Here is a 23031-nt window from a genome sequence, read left to right as displayed (position 1 = left end):
GATTGCTGGCATTCTTGAACAAGCAGTGCTCCTTGAAGTACATGCCATCAGACACATCCTGTAGAAGAGTTGAAGAAGGTTTGCGATTTGTTTGGAAAATGTCATGGGCACTTGAGACAGCCTTTAATGTTTCCAAAATTGGAATGTATTCATAGCTGTCAGAAGTACCTTGATCTTCAAGGTATACTGTTTGTGGAGGAACAAACGTATGTGAAGTTTTCCACCAGTTTTCTCGGCCTGTTTTTGTTCTGAGCTGCTCAAGTTTTGTAATAGTGGTTGCATTGAAGTCTGCTCTAAATTCTGAAATGAAGTTTATCATATCATTCGTAACTTCATTCAAGGTGCTCTCGGGTAACTGCCTGCCTTCTTGCCACTTTAGTAACAACGAAGACAGAACCATAGCACACTGAACACTGCTGTCAGGAGTGCCAACATCAACACGCTGACCACTGGTGTTAAAATATCAACATCCAAGCACGCCTGTTCAGCTGCTTGCCCAACAGGCTGGGTGGGATAAGTTTGTAGTGTTTCTTCGAGGTTGTCAGCACGGGGTGCCAAGGATGCATCAGCTGTGGTTGTCTGGAGGAACAGATGATTGTGGTGACGGCTGACATGTTTACGGAAGGAGCTATAAAGCCTATAAGTTTTTTCACAGCCTTCCAAGTCACACTTCCAGTTGTCCTCCGTGCCATGCCAAGTGCAGAAATGACGAAAAATAGATGACAAGGAGTGGGTCCTCTGGTGGCACCGGTTGCAAGCATACGTGTCCATGCGTGATGTACTGGCTGCAACACAAGATTACTGAATAAGCGTAACTTCCCCTCTTACGTAACTACAAAAGCCATAAAATGATCAGGCAGCAGCTGCAGCAATCCCAATAAAGAAGGCCTGTTGTTGAGGCCTGTTGGATTTTTGAATGGGATCCAACTGGTTCCAATTAGACATCATAGGAGGGCCAAGCTCCAATTTGGCTTCATGCAAAGTCCAATTAGTTCAAATTGAGCATCATGAAAAGTTCAGTTGGTTCCAGTTAGACATCACTGGAGGTTGCATGGTATGACAATTGGTCCCAAGTGGACACAATTGATGTGTAATATTGTGAAACAGCAAAGTAGTTTATACTAATATTAGCAGAATTATAATGTTAGTTTTCAAGTAGAAGATCTTTGTATTTTGGTGTGATCATTGGATAGAACAATTCAGCTTTCCATCAAGATAAATATCTCTCTTGAAATTTTACCTATTTCTCATGAACCACTGGCATCACTTTGTCAATTAATTATTGCTTACATATATAGCACCTGACATCTCTCTCATATAGTGAAATGGTGAATATTGGTTGTCAGCGAAGAGAATTGTCACAGTGTGTGTTCATGCATGAGCATGCTTCTCGAAATGAGTTTCGAGTATATCGGTATTATGTTGATGTAAGGGCCAATCTGGGTTTCATTTCTTTTCCAAATTTTTTTCCATGATGGTCCCAAAGAGTCCAATTAAGAGGCCAATTGGGTTCGACTGTGTTAAAAAAAAATTGGTCCAATTGTTCTTGTAGGATTTTTCCAATGGGCTTCCTAAAGCAGAATTGCAAATATCTAATTAGTTCCGAATGGAAATTTCCAATTCGTTCGAGCAATTCTTGCTTTTTAATACTGGGATGCCATTTGCAGATGTGGAAGTTGATATACATATTAAAAAAAAACTCACTATCTTGGAGTCATTTCAACGCCAAGAGTCGGATAAAGAGAATGACAAACAAGAATGTTATTTGTAGTATATATAAAAAAAAAGATCAAGACGACCCCCCCCCTCTTTCTCATATGCCGACCGACAGGTGCTGCACTGCACGTGCAGAGAGCCCCACAAGAAACCAATGAAATGTTTATGAACCACTGCATCTAACTTACCCTCCATCCCTCACATTTACGTGCGAGAACTCGGCAATCACGCAGCACAGAATCACATCGATATACGATGCCGTCGATCGTTACTGCGTGCTGTAACAACGGAAATTTCGATACGCTGCTGTACCAATAGATTCTACATCATGTACGTCGTGCTTTTTTGTCTGAACTGAACGCAGCAAGAATTAACGTCAGCTCAACTGGCCGCCCGGTTAACAAAGTTAAGTTTAATTAATTACTTAATTAAGGAATCATTGACACTAATCAACGAATTAAATCATAATTAACGAATCAAATGACCTGTTCGTTGATTACTTGACGGGATCATTAATTGCTTAAGTGATTAATTACATTTGTAAAATTTTCAAGTTGACCAATTTTTGAACATAAAAACAAATAAATATCAGGCCCTACATTACAATTTTGCTTCCAATAGTCACTATTTTCTAACTTTTTTCTCTCAAATTTAACAAATTTCATTAAGATCGACCCGGTGGTTATCGCAGAAAAGCATTTCTGCGTTTTATATGCATTTAAACATGCGGAATCAGAGTTTGGCCCGAACTAACAAAGGGAAGAATTACGGAAAGAGGCCATCATCGACAATTTCAACAAATAACTTGACCCATAAGTTCAAAGCCAGACGACACTCGAAATTATAAAAACGACAATCGAAACCAAAACACCAGTTTCGGATTGCGATACTTCTCGCAGGCGGCGCTGTGGTAGCGTCATTTCGCGGTTTGGCGCCTATATCACATAGCCTATATGCCAAGTCCCTTGATATTTTTTGCGTTAGATATAGGAACTTTAGGCGCCTCTTTCGGTTCGCGCTGGTGCCCGCCACTTCCTCGCGCACTTTTCAGTGCGGTCGTACAGTTATGGCAGGCACAGTTTGCCTCGTTATCCTGGAGGATGGCCAAAGAAAGAAGATTTCGCTGCCAAACGGCGCCTACGCCGAATTGCTGTTTGCTTTACGCTCTCTGACCGACATCAATGACACCACTCTGGTAAGTAATTTTAATGTACTATACAAGTAGCGGGAACTGGGCGAGTTGGAATATGTTCCTGATCTATCACCGCAAGAACTTTGCCTGTATAGTTCGTTGCGCTGACAGATCATGGAAGTAATCTTAATTTAACTTTTGTGTATTGCTAGACGCCGGTTCTGTTAAAATTGCTGCAATGTTGGCATAACTGTGTTGGCGCGCTTTTCCAGTGTGGCCCGCGAAACGTTAATTCCTGACCCGTTTGCGATATAATCCAACTCGAAATTGTAGCTTTAAGAGGCTTTTTGTTGAATTACTTGCGGCTCCAAACTGACGGAGAAGTTCGTCGTGAAGGCGCGCTACTCACAAGCGCGGTTCGCGCTTACTGGCAAACTGTTGGCGCGCTTTGCGGGTCGTTGTGTCCCAGTTGAATTATTTCTAGGGCTGACTATTTCAAAGCACCACGGTATATCTGATATACTCAATGGAAGACAGTATGTGCTGCCAAAGCGAAATTATCTTTCAAAGTTAAGCTTTTTGTAGTGTAAAGCGGAACACCTGATTTATGCGGACTTCATTTTATTCTCCTTCATTCCTTGAGCTTTTCTAACTTGTGGCGTTTCTTACAATATTACTCTTATTTTGAATGACAACTATAAGGAGTAACCTGCGCAGTTATATGCGTAATTACGCTTAGTAACTTATTACTCAGGCGCGTGAAGTCTTGTTGCGGCTTAGGATAGTTTTTACACTAGCATACTTTCGCATTACGTATTTTCATTTTGCTCTTTCATAAGCTTGCAGCAATATAGGAATGTGTTTACGAGTGTGTAAACAGAACATTCTTTACTTGAATTTCAACTCCAGCATTATCCAAATTATTGTGCTGTTGGGTGGGCTTTGGTTGCATGATTTCTAGCACATGTTAACAGCACAAACTTTATACAGATAGCTTTGTCCCACATTTGATCTTGCACATGTGTCTAATTTTGGAGCTCTTGAATTTTCGCTGCGGCATTGTATACATTCCCCCTTGATCATATTAGACTGTTTGTGAACATGGACCATTCACCTCGGAAGGCTCGTTTCTTCATTATAATGTTAAATTTATCTGCCAGGTCCACATGTACGACGAGGAGCTTGAAGATTACGTTGACTTGGATATGCACAGCAACATCCAAAACAAGGCCAAAATAAGATTGGCACGGAGGATAGCCCCTGAAATGAATGTGAGTACGGTTACAGGTTGACGTAGTTGGCATCAAGTGAAAAGGGTCATAATTGTTTAATGGTTTGATAGTTGGTACATAACTTTCAGGAGAGCAGCCAGCAAGCTAGGATGGAGAACCATTAAAGAAGGCTAGAGTGCACTAGTAAGAGGCAGCAGGGATTGCAGCACACTAAAACTGATAAAGCTTGCACACATATCAGCAGTTGTTTGTAAGGTACATGTAAGAATGTTAAAAAATAAACATGTTGAGGTTGTATAGAAAATCACATTTTTTAGTAGATGACAATGTCTTGTTTGCCAGCATTTTGTATCCATTAGATGAAGGGTGCAAAATGGTGCGCATACACAGAGGACATGCAAAACATGGCACTTGTCTTGCCTTTCTCTGTGTATTTGTCTCAATTTGCAGTTCTCTTCTAATAGCTATGTTTCGCAAATAGCCAAAGAAATACTTCAAAGAATCCTGTGCCCTCTTCACTCAGCTTTCTGCCTCGCTTGCTGCCTGGACACCTTAAAGCTGTATCAGGCATTGGAAAATGCCAGGCTTTCTACATTGCAGTTTTGCAAAACAGAAAGCTGTTTAGGCACAATTAATTTTTCAAAGGACTGACAGGTGATTTTTAAGGACAGAGATTTTTATGATGCAACAATAAACTCGTCCTCAGAAGTGTTTATACCTCCAGCAGTTGCTTCCGAAGGTGCAGGAAAATTTAATAAGCAATTTTTTTTATCTGAGCAACCCTAAAACACATTGCCCCCATGCTAGCAACACTGAAGAGTAAGAGCGATGCCGTTAACCTGCCTCGTAAATTGGGAATGCAGAATGATGAGTGGGTTTCACGACATAGGGTTTCTGTCGTACGTCATTCTTTTTTTTTTCAATGTGAAGCATTCTTTGCGAACTTTGGCCGCATTGAGTGTGTCTATCTACCTATCTAGCTTCTATTTCGGTGGGGCTGGTGGTGTCAACCAACTTGAGCTGCTGGGTATGTGCTCACGGTCTCGCTGCCGTGTGGTCACAACATTACTGTCAGTCGAGCTGCATTATCCGACTCTCGCATCTGATTCTCATTTACTACCTGTGCTGAACCAGACGACCTGCGCAAGATACTGGTATGTCGGCTGCAGAACAGCGGATGGTGGCTGCCTTTGCACGAACAGCAAATTGATAGCATGTTTTCCCCCTCATGCACGCTATCAGCTCCTGCACACAAAGAAGCTCTTGGAAAACTGAAGCTTCGTCAGGAAATGCATGAACTTGTACATTGCGCTCTTTAGAAGTTCACTTGAGCAGCTCTAGGATCGTGTACCACAGAGGTACTACTTGGTGCAGAGAAAAGGGGATGTGTTTGCCATGATTGAGCAACGAGGCAAGCCCACGTTCTTTCTGACCCCCAGCTTGTCTGAACTCCACAATGAGCGTCAAGTAATTGAGAGAGTCAAGGAGCTGGTGCAGGCACACCACCGCAGGGTCGACGCTATAGCCAGCTACCTACAAAATGCATCGCATGACTTCGATTCCCACTGTACGTGGGATCTGCATAGTTTCTTTTAAATGGAACCAGCATATCTGCTTACGATCCTTTCACTTGCAGACAGTTTCGTGTCTGAAGCCATGCATACTTTCAACTGGTTGCATGAATGTGTAACATGAATTTACTTTTACTGAAGTAATCCAGGCTTCATAGCATGATTACAGTATAAGGATATTGAAAAAAATTACAGAAATTTCAGGACTGTTATCTGGCTGTTACACCGATGTGCAGGCGTCCAGTGAAAAAGATTGTTAAAATAAAAATAAATAGTGTTAGCAAACCGCATGAAAAGTCCAAGAATGGAAAGGAAATTATACATACATCATAGCAGTTTCAATGGTTTGCAATTAAGGCATGTTAATTGAAATAATATAGTATAATATAGTAATGAGAAATAATAGGTTATCAGAAAATTGTAGTATTCTGTTTTAACTGCAGTATTAACAGAGCATTCACCTTATGAATACTTACATGTAGCGTGAACAAACAAGAGCAGTCACAGTGCCTCCAGACTTGCCTAATGCGTTTCCATATATTGACTATGTGCGTCGCTCGCAATATTCTACATGTCCTTGCTATATAAGCTCAGCCTTGTTCTATAAATAGCTCACTTGAGCTGTAAATATAGGTTCGAAGTGGAAGTATGTTTAATGGGTATATGCGTAATGAACACCCACTATGAAGACCTTGACTTGGAAGTGGTTGGGGTGTGCACAGTTAAAACAGTTACTTTACTGTCTTGACAATTCATTCATTAAGCTACATTGCACTGCCTCATGTTTTCCGTTTGAAAAGTTAAATATATGTGCATCTCGCAGCGTGCAGGCCCTGCGTTTGCTGTTCGAGGTGGAAGCAACACGGAAATGACTCAGGCTAGGTAAATTATTAGTACCGAAAGGGAAAAACCACACATTTTGGGATGTTAGCGTTTCTTATTACTATTTTTTTGGTTACTTAGCTATATAAAGCAATCTGTATATTGCCTTGCAGTGCTGTTACAGAATGTGCAGAGGAGGTGCAGCATGTACAGTCTGTGCCGTTGGAGAAGGAGAAGGACTACTTAGATTTTGTACTACCCTCTTTTGACCATTACGAGGAAGTGCTTCGTAGAAAGGTCCCAATTAATTGTGCAGTGCGACGTGCCATTATCAACAAACTGTTTGCAGCTTGCTTCAAGATAGCTTGGTGAGCGCTCCATTATGCTTCTATTGCTTTCAGCTTTAATTCGGTATTTTGACTACTCAATGACTCAACCTTTCATCATAAGTGTTCAGCGTTGCCATAAGATGTTGGTCGTGATATAGTTGCACAGAATACACTACCTGTGTGGTAACTTTTTCTGCTTGCTGTAGTGCCAGGACACAGAAATGCTTCCAAAGCAAGCAGAATCTATCTAAAAGTATTAGTGCACCATTTAACACTGTTATGATGATATCAATTGTCACGTACAGCGCATACATAGACGAGGGACAAAAAGGATGACGTAGACAAGCCCTGTCCCTCGTTTTTGTCCCTCGTCTATGTATGCGCTGTAAGTGACGATTGATACCATGGAATACCAGCTAGCCCATACCCAAACCTTGCTTCTGTTATGATGAGCCCAGAATTCGGTCTTAAGTCTGGGAAATGTTCTAGCTTGCTTGCCCTCCTTGAGGTAACTGCCCTCCTTTACGAGATAACATCACCCTATGACCCCTGCTACATCCTGAGTGGACACTGGCAACCAGCAGGCCACAAAGAGGAGGGGGGCATTGATGTAGCAACATGACAATGCTGCGATGGCACCCACTTCACTTGGTCCAGAATGTGTCAACACCAATTGGCACTCAGTTTTTTAAAGTGCTTGTAACTACTAATTGCAGCATCAAGTGCAGATTTCAGAGTGGAAAAAATTCCGAATTGGTGCTCAAGGGGCCCTAAAACACTTTTCTAACTAATTGTAGAATGATGTCACTGTAAAGTATCATCAGCCTGGTTACGCGCACTGCAGGGCAAAGGCCTCACCCATACTTCTCCAACTACCCCGGTCATGTACTAATTGTGGCCATGTTGTGCCTGCAAACTTCTTAATGTCATCCGCCCACCTAATTTTCTGCTGCCCCCTGCTACGCTTCCCTTCCCTTGGAATCCAGTCCGTAACCCTTAATGACCATCGGTTATCTTCCCTCATTACATGTCCTGCCCACTGCTGTAAAGTATGTTGCCTAGCAAATCTTGTGCCTCAAAATTTGTTGTGTACTTCAAGCATAAGTAGAGTTAGAGGTATTATTGCACTGATGCAGTTTTCTCTCTCCTTTCATGTCCACTAGCATGCCAGAAGCTACACAGGGGGCTAACAAGGCCTCGCGCAAAATTTGGGAATTTAAAAATATTTTTTGTGATGCTACTTTTGGTTCAGCCGTGCATGACGCACTCTCAATGCGAGATGGGCACTTGTGCTTAAGCTATGTCATTCACAGAGGCTAATCAGAACACAGTTGTCAGAGCATTGCACTGGTGAGAGGACACATTGCAGCACCCTGTCGTGGCTGTAGTATCTATGCCATGCTGCTACATAGCTCTGGTGTGATCTCCCACAGTGCACAGCAGACGCAGCTCCACAAAACTCGTGTGTAGACAGAAGTACAAAGACGAGAAATGTTTTTAGTCTTTGAGATCACTTCCATGTGTATTTTGCATTTATTATACTTAAGATTAGCATTTAATTAAAACTGGCAAATATTTTGCACTGGTTTTTCTTGGGAAAAAGAATACAAAATTGCCCATTTATTAATTGTATGATTATTTCACCTGATGTACAGGTACCCTTCTAGACAGTTGTACCGCGTAGCTGCTGAGAGGCTTGTCAGTGCATACCCACACCTTGCTGACAGAGTTGGCAGCGGAAATGACCTGGTAAGTTTCATACATCCCATACTGTCGCCATATTTACATTTCTAAGAAAGAAATATCATTTCTACCTCATATGGACAATTCGACTGCACCATGTATCTGCACTTCTGAGCTGCCATGTTATATTATGGCTGTTGATTCTCGTGGTCATGTAGAGATGATCAAAGGGATAAACTTTATGTTGTCTGGTGTTTTACTTTGTGCTAATAATGACGTGTATGTTTCAGTTCATCCAAAAGTTCTCCTTTGCTACAGATAAGCTTTTACAAACAGTGTTCATAGTTTGTCATGGAGTATGGTCATGAAGGAAAAGAAATAAGTGACGGGACTCATCTGGGAGTTTAATCTGAGCCCAGCATCAAATTAAACTGTTGCACCATTTGTTCAGCAGCTATCTGCCTATCAGCAAGCGATACGGCATCAACTTATGATTCATCAAGTAGCAACAGTTGGCCACTTCATTTTTTGCCGTTGTGGCCTGTTTGACTGCATTGAAATTGCTTGCACCATTTCACGTCATAGGCTGCAGCATTGTTATTGTACACTGCAGCCAGGTTGGCATGTTTTCATGGCATTAGGTCCGTTTAAATGCAAAAAGTGGATCACTGTTGGGGCTTCTACCAGCTTTATGATGCATGCTGCCATCATTGTTTTGATGCCCTAGGGGTGTTCTGCAGCATTATATATATATACATATATTCCGCCGGAACTAGACGTACGCTAACTTTTATGTTGTTATGCCTATTCCAAGTTTATGGCGTGGATGTTGCAAACTTTATGGCCGGACCTTCTGTTAATAAGCAATTATGTTCGATGCATAAAACAAACTGCAATTATGGTCATACTTCTATGTGTATACAGGCAATACCAATAAACTTCTAAGTACTTTTAACAGTAGTGATATGTTTCCAATTCTTCACAGGACTCGTGGGTCTTGGCATTAAGAAACAAATTCAAGAACATGCGTAAGAAGGCAGAGAATTGCTCCGAAGAAATGTTGGCAAAAAAAAGGCACTTCCTGGTCAAGCGGAAACAGCAGGTGGCTTCTGGTGAAGCTACAAACAAGAAGTTATGCCGCCTTTTTGTGAGTTGCAGCTGAAAAGCTTTCCGACATTTTCCAACAGTACTATGGTCGAGCAAGTGCACTGCCATTTTGTGGAGCTGTAAATTGCTTGAAAAACTGAAAGTGACAGACCTAGGACAGTATACAGTCGCCGACCGTTTATTCGGACCTCACGGGGACTGCGGAAATGTCCGAAAAAGCACATTAAGGAAAAAAGAAGTTTCATTTCCACGCACTTATTCAGGCTTGGCAGTAGGCTTGAAGAAATTGTGAATGTGCCATTGCACGCTGTTCCATGTACACGCAATCAGATATGCTTAAATCTCTGAGAGGGTCGTACATTCACTATAGGCAGCTGAAAGCAGTCACTGCTTGTACTCGGAGTTGTCCGGTGGTGTAGCAGAAACCTGACGAATGATCTTGCCGTCGTCGAGCTCTGCACACGTCAGTACAGCAGTGTTAGCACCTGTGAAACTGCCAAATGAGATGGTGTCCAGAATCGCAATGCAACTATTGCGCAGGTCTGGGCAGGAGATTTTCGGTGTCAGTAGGGAGCACATCTGAAGGCGACAAGTCCTAGGCCTCCCGGCACCCGCTTGCCAGCATTCCCCAGCGCAGTCTGCGCGGGCACTGTCGGCGCCATTAGACACTTAATGTGATGTTTCCCTATGCCGCGTTGGATCATCACTTCTACACAGCATACAAAGCAAACACCACCATGCTGACACCAGTTGGACAAACGAAAAACGTAACCTATTCTCACCGTCGTGCACAAAGAAGAAACAAATCAGCTGCTAAATTATCTTGACATGGCTTACTAAGCTGAGACCGGAACTGCTGTAGCCACTCTATAGAAGCAGGCAGAAACGATGATGATGAGCAGGGATTTGCAGTAGCCACTTCATGGGGCAGCAAGGAAGCTCCGTTCAAAACAAATATGGCATTCAGCAAGTCGAACCATGCACTGGTCAGAGTCTGTGCATGGTGCTCTCAATCGACTTGGCTCAAGGAGTGTCCGAAAAATCAGACGAGAGGTTGCAAGGTGTTCGAACTTTCGGCAGTTGTATACTAATTATACATTATGGTCTATGGGGAGAATGGCCGTGCCGCGAAGCAGACCGAATAATCGAGCGTGTCCAAATTTTTGGACTGCAAGTCCGAGAAATCAGTCGGTGACTGTAGTATCATGCAGCCAGTATTTCCAGGCAGTGTATAAAACCGGAGGTCACAGGGAAATGAGGGAGGGGGCTTGCACGGAACACATGCATGATAGAGTAATGGCTTCTCTCCTCTACACAATGATACCAAAGTAAAGGAAGTGCAATTGCAAAGATCTAAGCAGTAATAGTGCAACATCTTTATGTTGCAGGTGGTTTAGCAAGTGACCCCTTTTGCTGACCAAACTGAAAGACCTTTCACACGGGAATCCTGAAAATTGTAACTGACACAAAGAAAACGCAGCTTACAAATCGCGTAATGTTCCAACTTAGAGAGGGAAAAAAATATATTTATGATTTCATAATTTATACTTTATTTGCAGAACGTTGTTCAATGAAATAAAATAAATTTAGTTGTTTGCACAAGCCTATAGCATGAACAAGAAAGGGTGAACCTAGCTTTTCAACGAGAGGGGCAAGAAAGGACATTTTTGGTTATCCTTCAGTATGTCTCATAACAGTAAGCTTCTTTACGAATTCAGCCTGTGCATACTTTGCTACATGCTAAACAGGCAGCCAAGTGTATTTTGTCTTACATGCAGTTATTCTCTATGTTAGTGGCAAAATTTGAAAAAAACGGAAACTTCGAAAGTGAGTTTGTGCATGCAAATTAAAAAAAAATCAATCATGTTCATTGTCATTCACATTTCCCCAAGGTTATCTACTGCGATCAGTTATGTTATATGCAAAAGCATAGTGCGTTATCTTGTTCTGAGTGCAAAAGAAAGCCATGAATAATGTATAGGCTATGGTGACCATTGGCATCTCTTAAAAAGTTGCATGTCAGGTCTTATGATGGCTTCCATTTGTTCCATGAACTAAAAAGCAGTCTACAGTGATGCTGAAGGACTGCAGGTGTTTTCTTATACATACACACCACAGAAATAAAAATTAAGTTTGAGTTGGAGCCATTTGTTTTAGTGTAAGTTTGGTTCACATGATGACCAAAACAGATTTCATGCATCTCTAGTCAGCTGCTGTTCTTTGACTTTTGAGTGAAAGATTAGCAACTATTAGCTGCATCTATTGAAAAGCATTCGGGTTCCTTCTGTATTGCTGCACGTTGCTTCTTAGTCCATGTAACATATGGAAGCAATAATTAAACCTAAATAGAATTTTCATCAGATTTACCATTGGCATACACATCACTCGGGCTTGGGTTTAAAACACTTATGCCATATCGCAGTACGACACTAAAGCAGAGGCTGCGGGGCACTGATAAATGCAGCATATGCACCATTATTGATTGCTTAGCTTGTATTCAAAACAGCATACCCACTGTTCCATCTGTAGAGAGTTAATTTAAACACACAAAATTTGTAAGTTAAACTTCTGACAGTAGGTGGGGCACGTGCCTGTGGCCTGTGTTCTGGTGCTGGGTCTCGGCAGGGAAGCCAGGGTGAGTGAATATAGCAGGTCCATTTGCACATTGACAGGCTAAAGAATCAACATATAAACTGTTGAATAATCAGATAAAGGGACAACGAAGAACCAGCTATGTGGCATGAATTGTTTGCTGAACCTATATGCAAAGAAAAAAAATTGACATGAGCTGAGGATTGACAGGGAAGCCATGCCAAGCCAGTGTGGAATCTGCACTTTGACAGGTATTGGAATTAGGGAACTTTTTCAAAGTTCTTAATTGGGAGAAAGTGACGACAAAGTAAGCTGTAGCATGCAATGTCTGCTGTAACATACATGAAAAAGACCCAAAGGGATGGAGGAGCAGTCAGAAAGAAAGGGGAAGGGGCCATTAAAAGGGTTAAGCAAGGCAAGATTACACGTATATCATCAGCCTGGTTACGCCCACTGCAGGGCAAAGGCCTCTCCCATACTTCTCCAACAACCCCGGTCATGTACTAATTGTGGCCATGCTGTGCCTGCAAACTTCTTAATCTCATCCGCCCACCTAACTTTCTGCCGCCCCCTGCTACACTTCCCGTCCCTTGGGATCCAGTCCGTAACCCTTAATGACCATCGGTTATCTTCCCTCCTCATTACATGTCCTGCCCATGCCCATTTCTTTTTCTTGATTTCAACTAAGATGTCATTAACTCGCGTTTGTTCCCTCACCCAATCTGCTCTTTTGTTATCTCTTAACGTTACACCTATCATTCTTCTTTCCATAGCTCGTTGCGTCGTCCTCAATTTGAGTAGAACCCTTTTCGTAAGCCTCCAGGTTTCTGCCCCGTAGGTGAGTACTGGTAAGACACAGCTATTATATACTTTTCTCTTGAGGGATAATGGCAACCTGCTGTTCATGATCTGAGAATGCCTGCCAAATGCACCCCAGCCCATTCTTATACTTCTGATTATTTCTGTCTCATGATCCGGATCCGCCGTCACTACCTGCCCTAAGCAGATGTATTCCCTTACGACTTCCAGTGCCTCGCTGCCTATTGTAAATTGCTGTTCTCTTCCGAGACTGTTAAGCATTACTTTAGTTTTCTACAGATTAATTTTTAGACCCACACTTCTGCTTTGCCTCTCCAGGTCAGTGAGCATGCATTGCAATTGGTCCACTGAGTTACTAAGGAAGGCAATATCATCAGCGAATCGCAAGTTACTAAGGTATTCTCCATTAACTTTTATCCCCAATTCTTCCCAATCCACGTCTCTGAATACCTCCTGTAAACACGCTGTGAATAGCATTGGAGATATCGTATCTCCCTGCCTGACGCCTTTCTTTATTGGGATTTTGTTGCTTGCTTTATGGAGGACTACGGTGGCTGTGGAGCCGCTATAGATATCTTTTAGTATTTTTACATACGGCTCGTCTACACCTTGATTCCGTAATGCCTCCACGACTGCTGAGGTTTCGACAGAATCAAACGCTTTCTCGTAATCAATGAAAGCTATATATAAGGGTTGGTTATATTCCGTACATTTCTCTATCACCTGATTGATAGTGTGAATATGATCTATTGTTGAGTAACCTTTACAGAATCCTGCCTGGTCCTTTGCTTTACAGAAGTCTAAGGTGCTCCTGATTCTATTTGCGATTACTTTAGTAAATAGTTTGTACGCAACGGACAGTAAGCTGATCGGTCTATAATTTTTCAAGTCTTTGGTGTCCCCTTTCTTATGGATTAGGATTATGTTACCATTCTTCCAAGATTCCGCTACGCTCGAGGTCATGAGGCATTGCGTATACAGGGTGGCCAGTTTCTCTAGAACAATATGTCCACCATCCTTCAACAAATATGCTGTTACCTGATCCTCCCCAGCTGCCTTCCCCCTTTGCATATCTCCCAAGGCTTTCTTTACTTCTTCCGGCGTTACCTTTGGGATTTTGAATTCGTCTAGACTATTGTCTCTTCCATAATCGTCGTGTGTGCCACTGGTACTGTATAAATCTCTATAGAACTCCTCAGCCACTTGAACTATTTCATCCATATTAGTGATGATATTGCCGGCTTTGTCTCTTAACGCATACATCTGATTCTTGCCAATTCCTAGTTTCTTCTTCACTGTTTTTAGGCTTCCTCCATTCCTGAGAGCATGTTCAATTCTATCTATATTATACTTCCTTATGTCAGCTGTCTTACGCTTGTTCATTAACTTCGAAAGTTCTGCCAGTTCTATTCTAGCTGTAGGGTTAGATGCTTTCATACATTGGCGTTTCTTGATCAGATCTTTCGTCTCCTGCGATAGTTTGCTGGTATCCTGCCTAACGGAGTTACCACCGACTTCCATTGCACACTCTTTAACGATGCCCACAAGATTGTCGTTCATTGCTTCAACACTAAGGTCCTCTTCCTGAGTTAAAGCCGAATACCTGTTCTGTAGCTTGATCTGGAATTCCTCTATATTCCCTCTTACCGCTAACTCATTAATCGGCTTGTTATGTACCAGTTTCTTTACTGCTAACTCATTAATCGGCTTGTTATGTACCAGTTTCTTTCGTTCCCTCCTCAGGTCTAGGCTAATTCGAGTTCTTACCATCCTGTGGTCACTGCAGCGCACCTTGCCGAGCACGTCCACATCTTGTATGATGCCAAGGTTAGCGCAGAGTATGAAGTCTATTTCATTTCTAGTCTCGCCGTTCGGGCTCCTCCACGTCCACTTTCGGCTATCCCGCTTGCGGAAGAAGGTGTTCATTATCCTCATATTATTCTGTTTCGCAAACTCTACTAATAACTCTCCCCTGCTATTCCTAGTGCCTATGCCATATTTCCCCACTGCCTTGTCACCAGCCTGCTTCTTGCCTACCTTAGCATTAAAGTCGCCCATTAGTATAGTGTATTTAGTTTTCACTCTACCCATCGCCGATTCCACGTCTTCATAGAAGCTTTCGACTTCCTGGTCATCATGACTGGATGTAGGGGCGTAGACCTGTACAATCTTCATTTTGTACCTCTTATTAAGTTTCACAAGAAGACCTGCCACCCTCTCGTTAATGCTGCAGGCTTGCTCTTCAGAAATATTTACCTCTGCATTCTTGTGGTTTTGCTGCATCATTTCAGTTACTGCATCTCGGTAAAGCCAAATGAAAACACCGTATAAACACGCTCGCTTGCCCATCAATAGTTCAAATTCGAAGGACTACTCAGTGGCGTTCAGTTGGACATTAGTGCTTTCGCATTCACAACTTGTAAAAAGGGCTTGATTTTCTTTGTGTTTCAGGATTGCAGTCATCTTGTAGCATATGGGGAAACTGCCGAGTCATTGAGGCTGCACAATGAATGGCTACAAGACAATGCTGGCTGCCAAGATGAAGAGGCAGTAAGGCCGAGGCTGCTTGCAACAGCAAGAGAGAGGCATGATCAACTTCGCAGCCTTACGCTGTCAGATGCTCTGTTGCTGTTCCCCTTTCTGGCAACTGAGGCATCGGTATGCTTTAGCAAGAGCTTTTGTAATCTTTTTTGTTTTTGTTTTACTCGGTTCTTAGCTTTAGGTTAAGGCAGCGGCTTAAGTGTTTCAGTCAGTAATTCTGGCATTTTTCTTTCAGGACAAAGCAAACAAGTGTGTGTATTGCAGTGACAAAATAACATGGGATAACAAAACTGAGTTGTATTTTGGGATGAGTAAGCTTAGCAAACTCTTTTGTAATGATAAAGTAATCACAAGAGCACAACCATAAGATGCTCAGCATATGAAGTGTGTAGAATATATGCATCAGCATAGTGCTATAAACAAGGTTAAAAAAATTTTAATACAGTGTTCCACCAGTCACATTTGTCTTCAAAGATGTGGTACAGTCACATACCAATGATTTATACATGTTCATACAGCTTCAAGGTACTGCCATTCGCCCAATGGGCATAATTTATATGGAGAGGCAATGCTTTAGATGTCTTACAACTCACCGGTTGACTTAATTGAAAGGTGCCTTTATTGCTGTTGGTTGTGTAAGAAGAAAACAGGGAAGGCAGAGAAAGCATAGTGGAAACTAATTGCTTGATTGAAATGTGGAAGTATAACAAAAAGGCAAATGAAAGGAGCGAAGGACAACAGGTACAGTAGGGAGCCAAGTTATGTGTGCGTTTCTTCAAGACTACAATAGTGACTATTCTACCATTCACTTTTTTTGGTTCACCGCGCACATAATGTGGTGATAAGCCCTTCTTTGGCATTAATTCTGCCTGTCGAGAACTCTTCTATGCAATGAGTGAGAAGAATGAAGTGACCCAAGGTGCTTGATTGTGAGTTACTGCTATAAAAGAAAACAATGAATATAGATGAACTATGCGTGAATAATTATTTCTTATTTAAACATACCACTCATAAGGCAGTTACAAAAAAAGTGGACTAAAAGACGATTTGCTACTTGTTTATTTGTCCACTTTCATTTCCCTTTTTCTTATCGCTTCTACGTTTGAATCAACCATAATTTACCTGGCTTTCTTGGTTTGTTGACTGTTTTCTTATGTAGTAACTAACAAGCAATTTTAAATTCGACAGTATGCTGATGCCGTACGAAGGTTTATTGGCTGGTTGCTTGCTCCTAAGCTTATGTACTACTATGTGATGCCTGCTCTAAGAGGTGTTTGATATCTGCTGCCTTGGCTGTCCTTGCACAATTGGTTCTCGCTATTGCATTAGTTTGCTAGTAGATAAAAGAATTCTTGAACATTCTTTCTTTTCTTTCCAGCTTCTCGTGGAGTTTGACCTACTTTTCCAAAGAAACGTGATGGAGGCAATGGAGAATGGCTGCAAGCAGCTTGGTTACACTATTCTGAGCTTTGGAGAGCCAGAAGAGATTGTGGCATTTTCCGAAGTGGGATCCGGTAAATATGTTTCTATGATGACGCTCTTAAAGGGCAACTCGCATTTTTTCAACCATATTGTAACATTGTCATATTCAAATGGCATTGGCAGTTCTGTCACCCGTAGGGTGATTTAGTTTGCTTAGAAGTTCACCAGTAATTTTAAATAACCAATAAATGAGATACCGAAATAGGTAGCTGCTTCGTGTGACAATAGATCCTACACCACCATAATGTAAACATGCAGTACATGTGGTGCTAACGCCAAAGAAGCCAAGCGGATCATTTCTGCTGACACAGGGAGCTCTTACAGAGTTTCCAAACTAGGCAGTGGCAATTTAAGTGAGGATTCCAGCCACAGTGACGGTATTGTCTCTGATGTCACAAACACAGTGGCCAGTAGAAAGTCGCGAGTCAAGAATGCAACCAATCTTTAAAATTCATCTTCAGCCGTATAGTTTGGTACAGATACTCGGAGGGCAAAAGAGAACACATATTCCAAATTTTATTAAAATCAGTGGACATAGAAAAATCGCCGGTGTTGCCCTTAAAGGGAGTTCAGGAATTGTTTTTTGTGGGGTGATGGCAACTGCGGTGGTGGTGGGGTTGGTATCAGGTATCAGAAAGTCGGCAATGCTGGTTGAATTGAAACCTTGAATTTCTTTTTACTTGTACTTGTCAAGAGTTATAAAGCAAGTTGTTTTTTGTATACCTTACTCAACTATATTTGTGCTGCTTACCTAAGCCAGTAATGGGCAATTATTATGTGCTTTCTCAGTTCTCCAACGTAGAGCTGAGTTAACCTAAATGAGCTAGTTAAAGGGCTCTTAAGTCACCTCTGGCTTTTTTTGCACATTGTATAAACATGCACATCGCATAAGTCATTCTGTAATGACCATCTTTGTGAATGTAGCAATGCTATGCTCTGCGAAGAACCCAAAAATTTTTAAAAGAATCTTGTGCTCTTCTCTCGGCTTTTCTGCTCCCTCTTTTGCATGCTGTAATGCACGCAGGGTGTTGTCACAACCCTTACTTTTCGCTGCCCTGCATGGCGTTGGTGGGAATATGCAGAGAGAACAGAGTGCAGTGAGGAGGGTAGCAAAGGCCTGTAACTTTGCTAATACGGAACCTTTGAAAAAATTCTGGTTGTATGTTCATTGTGAACACTGCTGCCACTTCAACATTTTTGAGATGAGTGGTTTAGTGGTTGTCTAATGTGATGTTCTGAATTCTTTGTGATCTTATTCTGAAGTGTTGTAACCATAGTTTTCTCTACAGTTAAAAAATAGGATGTATGTATGTTTCGATATGTGGAATATTTGGCAGTATGTTACGAAACCATGAAACATGAGGGAAAGCATCCAAAAGAAATGTTAAAATATGCCATAATTCTAAGGGTGGAGCAAGCGCGCGAGTTTTCAGCACATACCATTTCTTCCCGTTTCATTGAGCAGCAAGCAGACGAAACTAGACCCACAGTCATTGCTACTGGTGGTAATCATCCATTGGAAGATTAAAGCACAGTTATTTCACTAGTTATGTGTACCTCAAGTGTTTATCACAGTAGATGAATTACCCATGCAGGGCTCTGAGGCACTATATAAAAGCTGTAAGCTGTTTGGTGTGAAAGGTTTCCTAAGCATTCTACAATATCTGATTTCTTTTTTAACAGAGGATGCTGTTCTGGCAGTTCTGCAGTTTGTAGCAAAGCGCTGCAAGGAGCCCATAGATAGCATCATTACGCAGGTGAGTGCCTGTAGGATTCTGACTATCAAGATGCTTCTGTTGCATTTATCATTCTGATTGGCTTTCTGTTCACTTTGTGTTTCAGTGTGCTACATTTGGCTATTAAAATGAGTACACAGGAATTAAAAGCAGATTGTTTATTTCTTATTAGACTTGCACGCAAGGACGGGACGTCGAACGAAGAAGGGACAATATGCGCAAACTTCAGCTGGTTTTTATTGTGACAGCGACATATATATATGCTTCCACAATCGGAAAGAATAAAACGGGATGGCAAGAAAACAAGCAAAACCATGTGCAAAACTGCATAGCCACTAGTGAAACCAAACATCACTGTCATACCTTTTCACCGCCCAGAAGCAATATATGTGATATATATGATATAAGCGATATATGTGAGAAAATAATATCGTGCATCTCTTAAAGATAGGATAACACCCATTGCATGACTTGCAGTGTTCTGCCATGTGGCCTTCGATGCCTTGCTTTACCTTGCGGTGATGTTCTGCTAGCCTCGTTTACGTATTGGCTGGTTTGACCGATATAACACTTGCCGCACGTCAAGGGAACCCAATATACTACACTTTCTTTGCATGCAACGAACTCGTGCGGTGTTATATCGGGCGTTATATCAGTCAAACCAGCCGATGCATAAACGAGAGGCTAGCAGAACATCACCGCAAGGTAAAGGAAGGCATTGAAGGCCACATGGCAGAACACTACAAGTTATGCAATGGGTGTTATCCTATCTTTAACAGATGCACAATATTATTTTCTCACATAAATTGCTTAACCAGGGAGATAGTTGAAGCCAGAGAAATTCTTTGGCATGATCAGAGTTGTGTTAGTGCCCCATCTGTAGCATTAAGGGATAAGGAAGTGAGGTTTCTGGGCGGTGAAAATGTATGACAGTGACAACGTTTGGTTTCGCCGGCACATGTGGCTATGCAGTTTTGCTGCAAACCTGGTTTTGTTTGTTTTCTTGCCATCTCATTTTTTTTTCTGATTGTGGAAGCGTTTATATATGTTGCTGTCACAATAAAAGCCAGTTGAGTTTGCGCATATTGTGTGTCCCTTTTTTGTTTGACGTCCCGTCTTTGTGCGTGCAAAACGCTAATAAGAACCATGTACAACCAACTCGCCCAAAACCTAATGCTTTTGTTTATTTCTTCTAACTGCCACAGGATACTTTTGCCAATAGGCATCATGCTTTTAAAGGACACTAAAGGCAAATATTAAGTCAAGCTGAAATGATAAATTAGAGCTCAAGAACATTTAAGGCCTCACTATTGTCTTGAACGAAGCTTTAGTAATCGAGAAATTTACGTAAGGGCAAGAGACGATCAGACTCCCCCAGGACATTCAAGTACTAGCCTGATGACAACGGCACTCATTATAACTGTCACTAGTTCTCAACCACTTGTAATAGATAATTGTATTGCAATGCAAGATGAAAAAGATGTCCAGTTCTATTTCATATTTAGAAAAACGAAGCCCTGACAACCACGCGGGTGGTTGAAGGGTTTCATTTTCTCCACTCTATCGCCTGTATTTTCACATTCCAGTAGTTATCGTGTAGTGCTGAGCTGGTTTTGCTGGCTCAAGAAACTGGCGTACTGCGAGTAGCAGAAAATGCCACATCCACACCACTTGACCAAGAGCAGCTGCAGCAGCGAATCCAACACTCTCTCTTTGCTCTGTTGCTTCTTGGCTGCGTGCTTGCGCTTTCTGCAGAAAACCGTGATGTCTGTTGGGCACAGTTTTACTCACCGATGGCAGTAAAGGGCGGCGACTGCGTATGCAAAGTCGCCACTTGCGGGCTGGTTATATGAATTGCGCCAAAGGCATCCGAACCCTTCAAACATGATTTTATCTTTTCTTGGCACGAAACAAGTGCAGTGAGGTTTCTGGAATTATATTTTGACAATCTACATTGACTTAGTATTTGCCTCTAGTGTCCCTTCAAGTACCGCATGTTTGTCGGGGGCATGGAGGTGGCTATCTTAATATTAATGAAAAAGTTGTAATCAGTTGTCTGAGTGTCATGTACAATGAGACCATTGTTTTCTATGCAAAAGTATAGAACTGCCTGGTGAGCCATAACTGCCTTGTGCAAATTTTTACGAATCCACATTTGGTTAAGTACTAATAGAAAAGTATTGTAGCTATAGCTCTAAGAATATTTAGCGACAGACTACATGTCAGTTGCCTCAATTGCAACTGATTACCGCAGAGTATCACTGCTACAATATCAAAAGCAAGAACGAAGTGTTGCATATTAGAGATTTTTCTTTATTCTTATTTGAATTTATGTAGTGCGCGGTTTCAAAATTTTGCCAACCTGTTGCCATGAAAGTTTGAATTTCGAGCAAGTATCTCTTCCCTCAACAGCACTAAATGTCCCACGAGAGGTGCTCAAGTTTGGCCAGATCAGTAAATGACCTTTATGATAAAATACTCTTCAAAAAAGCAGTCTGACTTTCCTAAAATAAGTTTATTGGCTTTACTAAAGCAACCTTAAAAAACAAGTTGCATTATTTTAGTTTTGGAATTGGAAAATGAGAAATGTGGCTGAATAAATGGTTCCACCATTGCGACACATGCGGTCTGTATGTGCTTGTAGCAGGTTCCTTTACGGCACAAAACCGAATCGAGGCTTTTGACCTGTAGTCTATTGCTAAGTATTCTTAGAGCAGTACCCACCATCCTTTGCTTTGGGAGCCAACCAAAATGTGAATTCGGAAAGATCTGCAACAAGTACTTTAACTCATTAGGTGCTTATATTTTCTTTGTGAAGCCAAATGTTTCTTGAAAACTAATTTTGTCCTCAGCACTTGGGCAGCAAAAACAAACGAAAGAAAGTCTTTTTTTATCAGGATAACAATAGTCACTGGACATGTCCGGCTTTCTCTTAAACACCCACTACTCGCGTGTGGGTCTAAAGCGAAAATGTTTTTTTTTGTAGTTGGTTCAGCGTTATTGACTCTAAAAGACATTACACAATAGCATTCCTTTTTTTAACCTTAGGAAGAAGCCCCGCTGACCCCGTGTCTGGTGCAGGATGAAGGATTTGCACTGCACATCGACAAGCAACTAGTGTTTCAAGTCTCCTCGCTGCTTTCGGGAGTAGCCTGCCTCTTTGCATCCTTTTGGGTGTTTCATGTGGAATACCCACGAAAGGCGCACAAAATGTTAACATTCATAGAACATGCATTTCTGAACTTAACGCACACAAAGCCGCGCGTCAAAGCTCTTCAACTAATCAATTTTTTCAGAGGCCATGCAGACTCCCTGGAAGAGCCATAGGCTACTAACCAGTGGCCACACTCATGGCCTAATAAACTTCTTTGCAGCCGATTCTTGTGTAGTTTCACAGCCCAAATGATGCTTTGGTCCAAGGGCTGGGCAATCTGATGTGTTAGGAAGCAGAAATGCTAACTTCGCAGCTGCAAAGTTATCTAGTGTGGTGTGCGCCGATGCATTTAGGATAACTGCAATTCTGTTCTTCGCTGCAACATAGTGGTCAGTGAGGCGCATGTACGCCTCAAAAAGCTTTGCAGTCCATGCTTTTGTATTGCTGCAGTAGACAAGTCTAGACGGCAGTTGGGTGCTTTTCAAACATCTTGGCATGGCTGACTTCCCAATCACAAGAAATGATTCACTTCGAATGCAACTGAAATCCTGTCATTGGCATGCTTACCGCCAGTGCATGTGTCGTCATTGAATGCAGGCATTCTGTCTAGTAGCAGCTTGAAGAGCGCAGACTCATTCGTGTTAAAGATATTGTTGGGTGCGCAGTCCATCAAGATGTGCCTCAGCTGACCATTTCGCCATGTTTCTGCATCCTCTGTGTTGCCAATGGCATCTTCTCCTGAAGTGGTCATGTTTATGCCGTGCCTCACTTTAAATTCACCAGCCAGCTGTTGCTGCATATGAAGTGGTTCAGCTGCGAAGTGAAAACCGGGGCCTTCTCGGCAAGTAGGGGTTGCAAAAAGACAGTGGATGTTAAACTGCCTCAATACTGTAATACTTCAATCATAATATGGTCGTCAAGCTTAAGTTATTGCTTGTGTTTTGTAATATTGTTGCCTTGCACACAATTGTTTTCCTAGTTCTTTTTGTGCTGTTTGCCACAGTTTATTTTAAAAATATGTGCCGGCTTTTTTCTGCAATGTGCATTTGTTTAAGATACAGTGGCCAGCGCATCAAAGTGACTAGTAGTGTACAGCTCATGTGTTTTATGTTGTA

At 41.9% G+C, this 23031-nt stretch overlaps 2 protein-coding genes across 5 annotated transcripts in view; one reads left to right on the top strand and one right to left on the bottom strand.

The window, feature by feature from the left end:
• LOC135913268 (neprilysin-1-like) overlaps positions 1–23031 on the bottom strand; it is a 159969-nt gene that overhangs the window by 62853 nt on the left and 74085 nt on the right. The window lies entirely within an intron of this gene.
• On the top strand, positions 2783–22935 carry LOC135899152 (sterile alpha motif domain-containing protein 3-like). The gene is made up of 10 exons (XM_070539382.1): positions 2783–2911; positions 4009–4119; positions 6475–6533; positions 6647–6841; positions 8458–8551; positions 9471–9632; positions 15455–15661; positions 16923–17058; positions 18710–18783; positions 21811–22935. The coding sequence occupies exons 1-10, from the start codon at positions 2783–2785 to the stop codon at positions 22087–22089; spliced, it is 1446 nt and encodes a 481-aa protein (XP_070395483.1). The 3' UTR covers positions 22090–22935.

The sequence above is a fragment of the Dermacentor albipictus genome, chromosome 5, assembly GCF_038994185.2.
Source record: "Dermacentor albipictus isolate Rhodes 1998 colony chromosome 5, USDA_Dalb.pri_finalv2, whole genome shotgun sequence".
Lineage (NCBI taxonomy): Eukaryota > Metazoa > Arthropoda > Arachnida > Ixodida > Ixodidae > Dermacentor > Dermacentor albipictus.
This window is presented reverse-complemented; position numbering and strand designations above follow the sequence as displayed.

Coding starts and splice junctions, on each gene's coding strand:
- LOC135899152 (XM_070539382.1), top strand. CDS start 2,783: ATGGCAGGCACAGTTTGCCTCGTTATCCTGGAGGATGGCCAAAGAAAG. Junction 15,662..16,922: donor TTCTGGCAACTGAGGCATCG/GTATGCTTTAGC, acceptor TTTTCTTTCCAG/CTTCTCGTGGAGTTTGACCT. Junction 17,059..18,709: donor ATTTTCCGAAGTGGGATCCG/GTAAATATGTTT, acceptor CTTTTTTAACAG/AGGATGCTGTTCTGGCAGTT.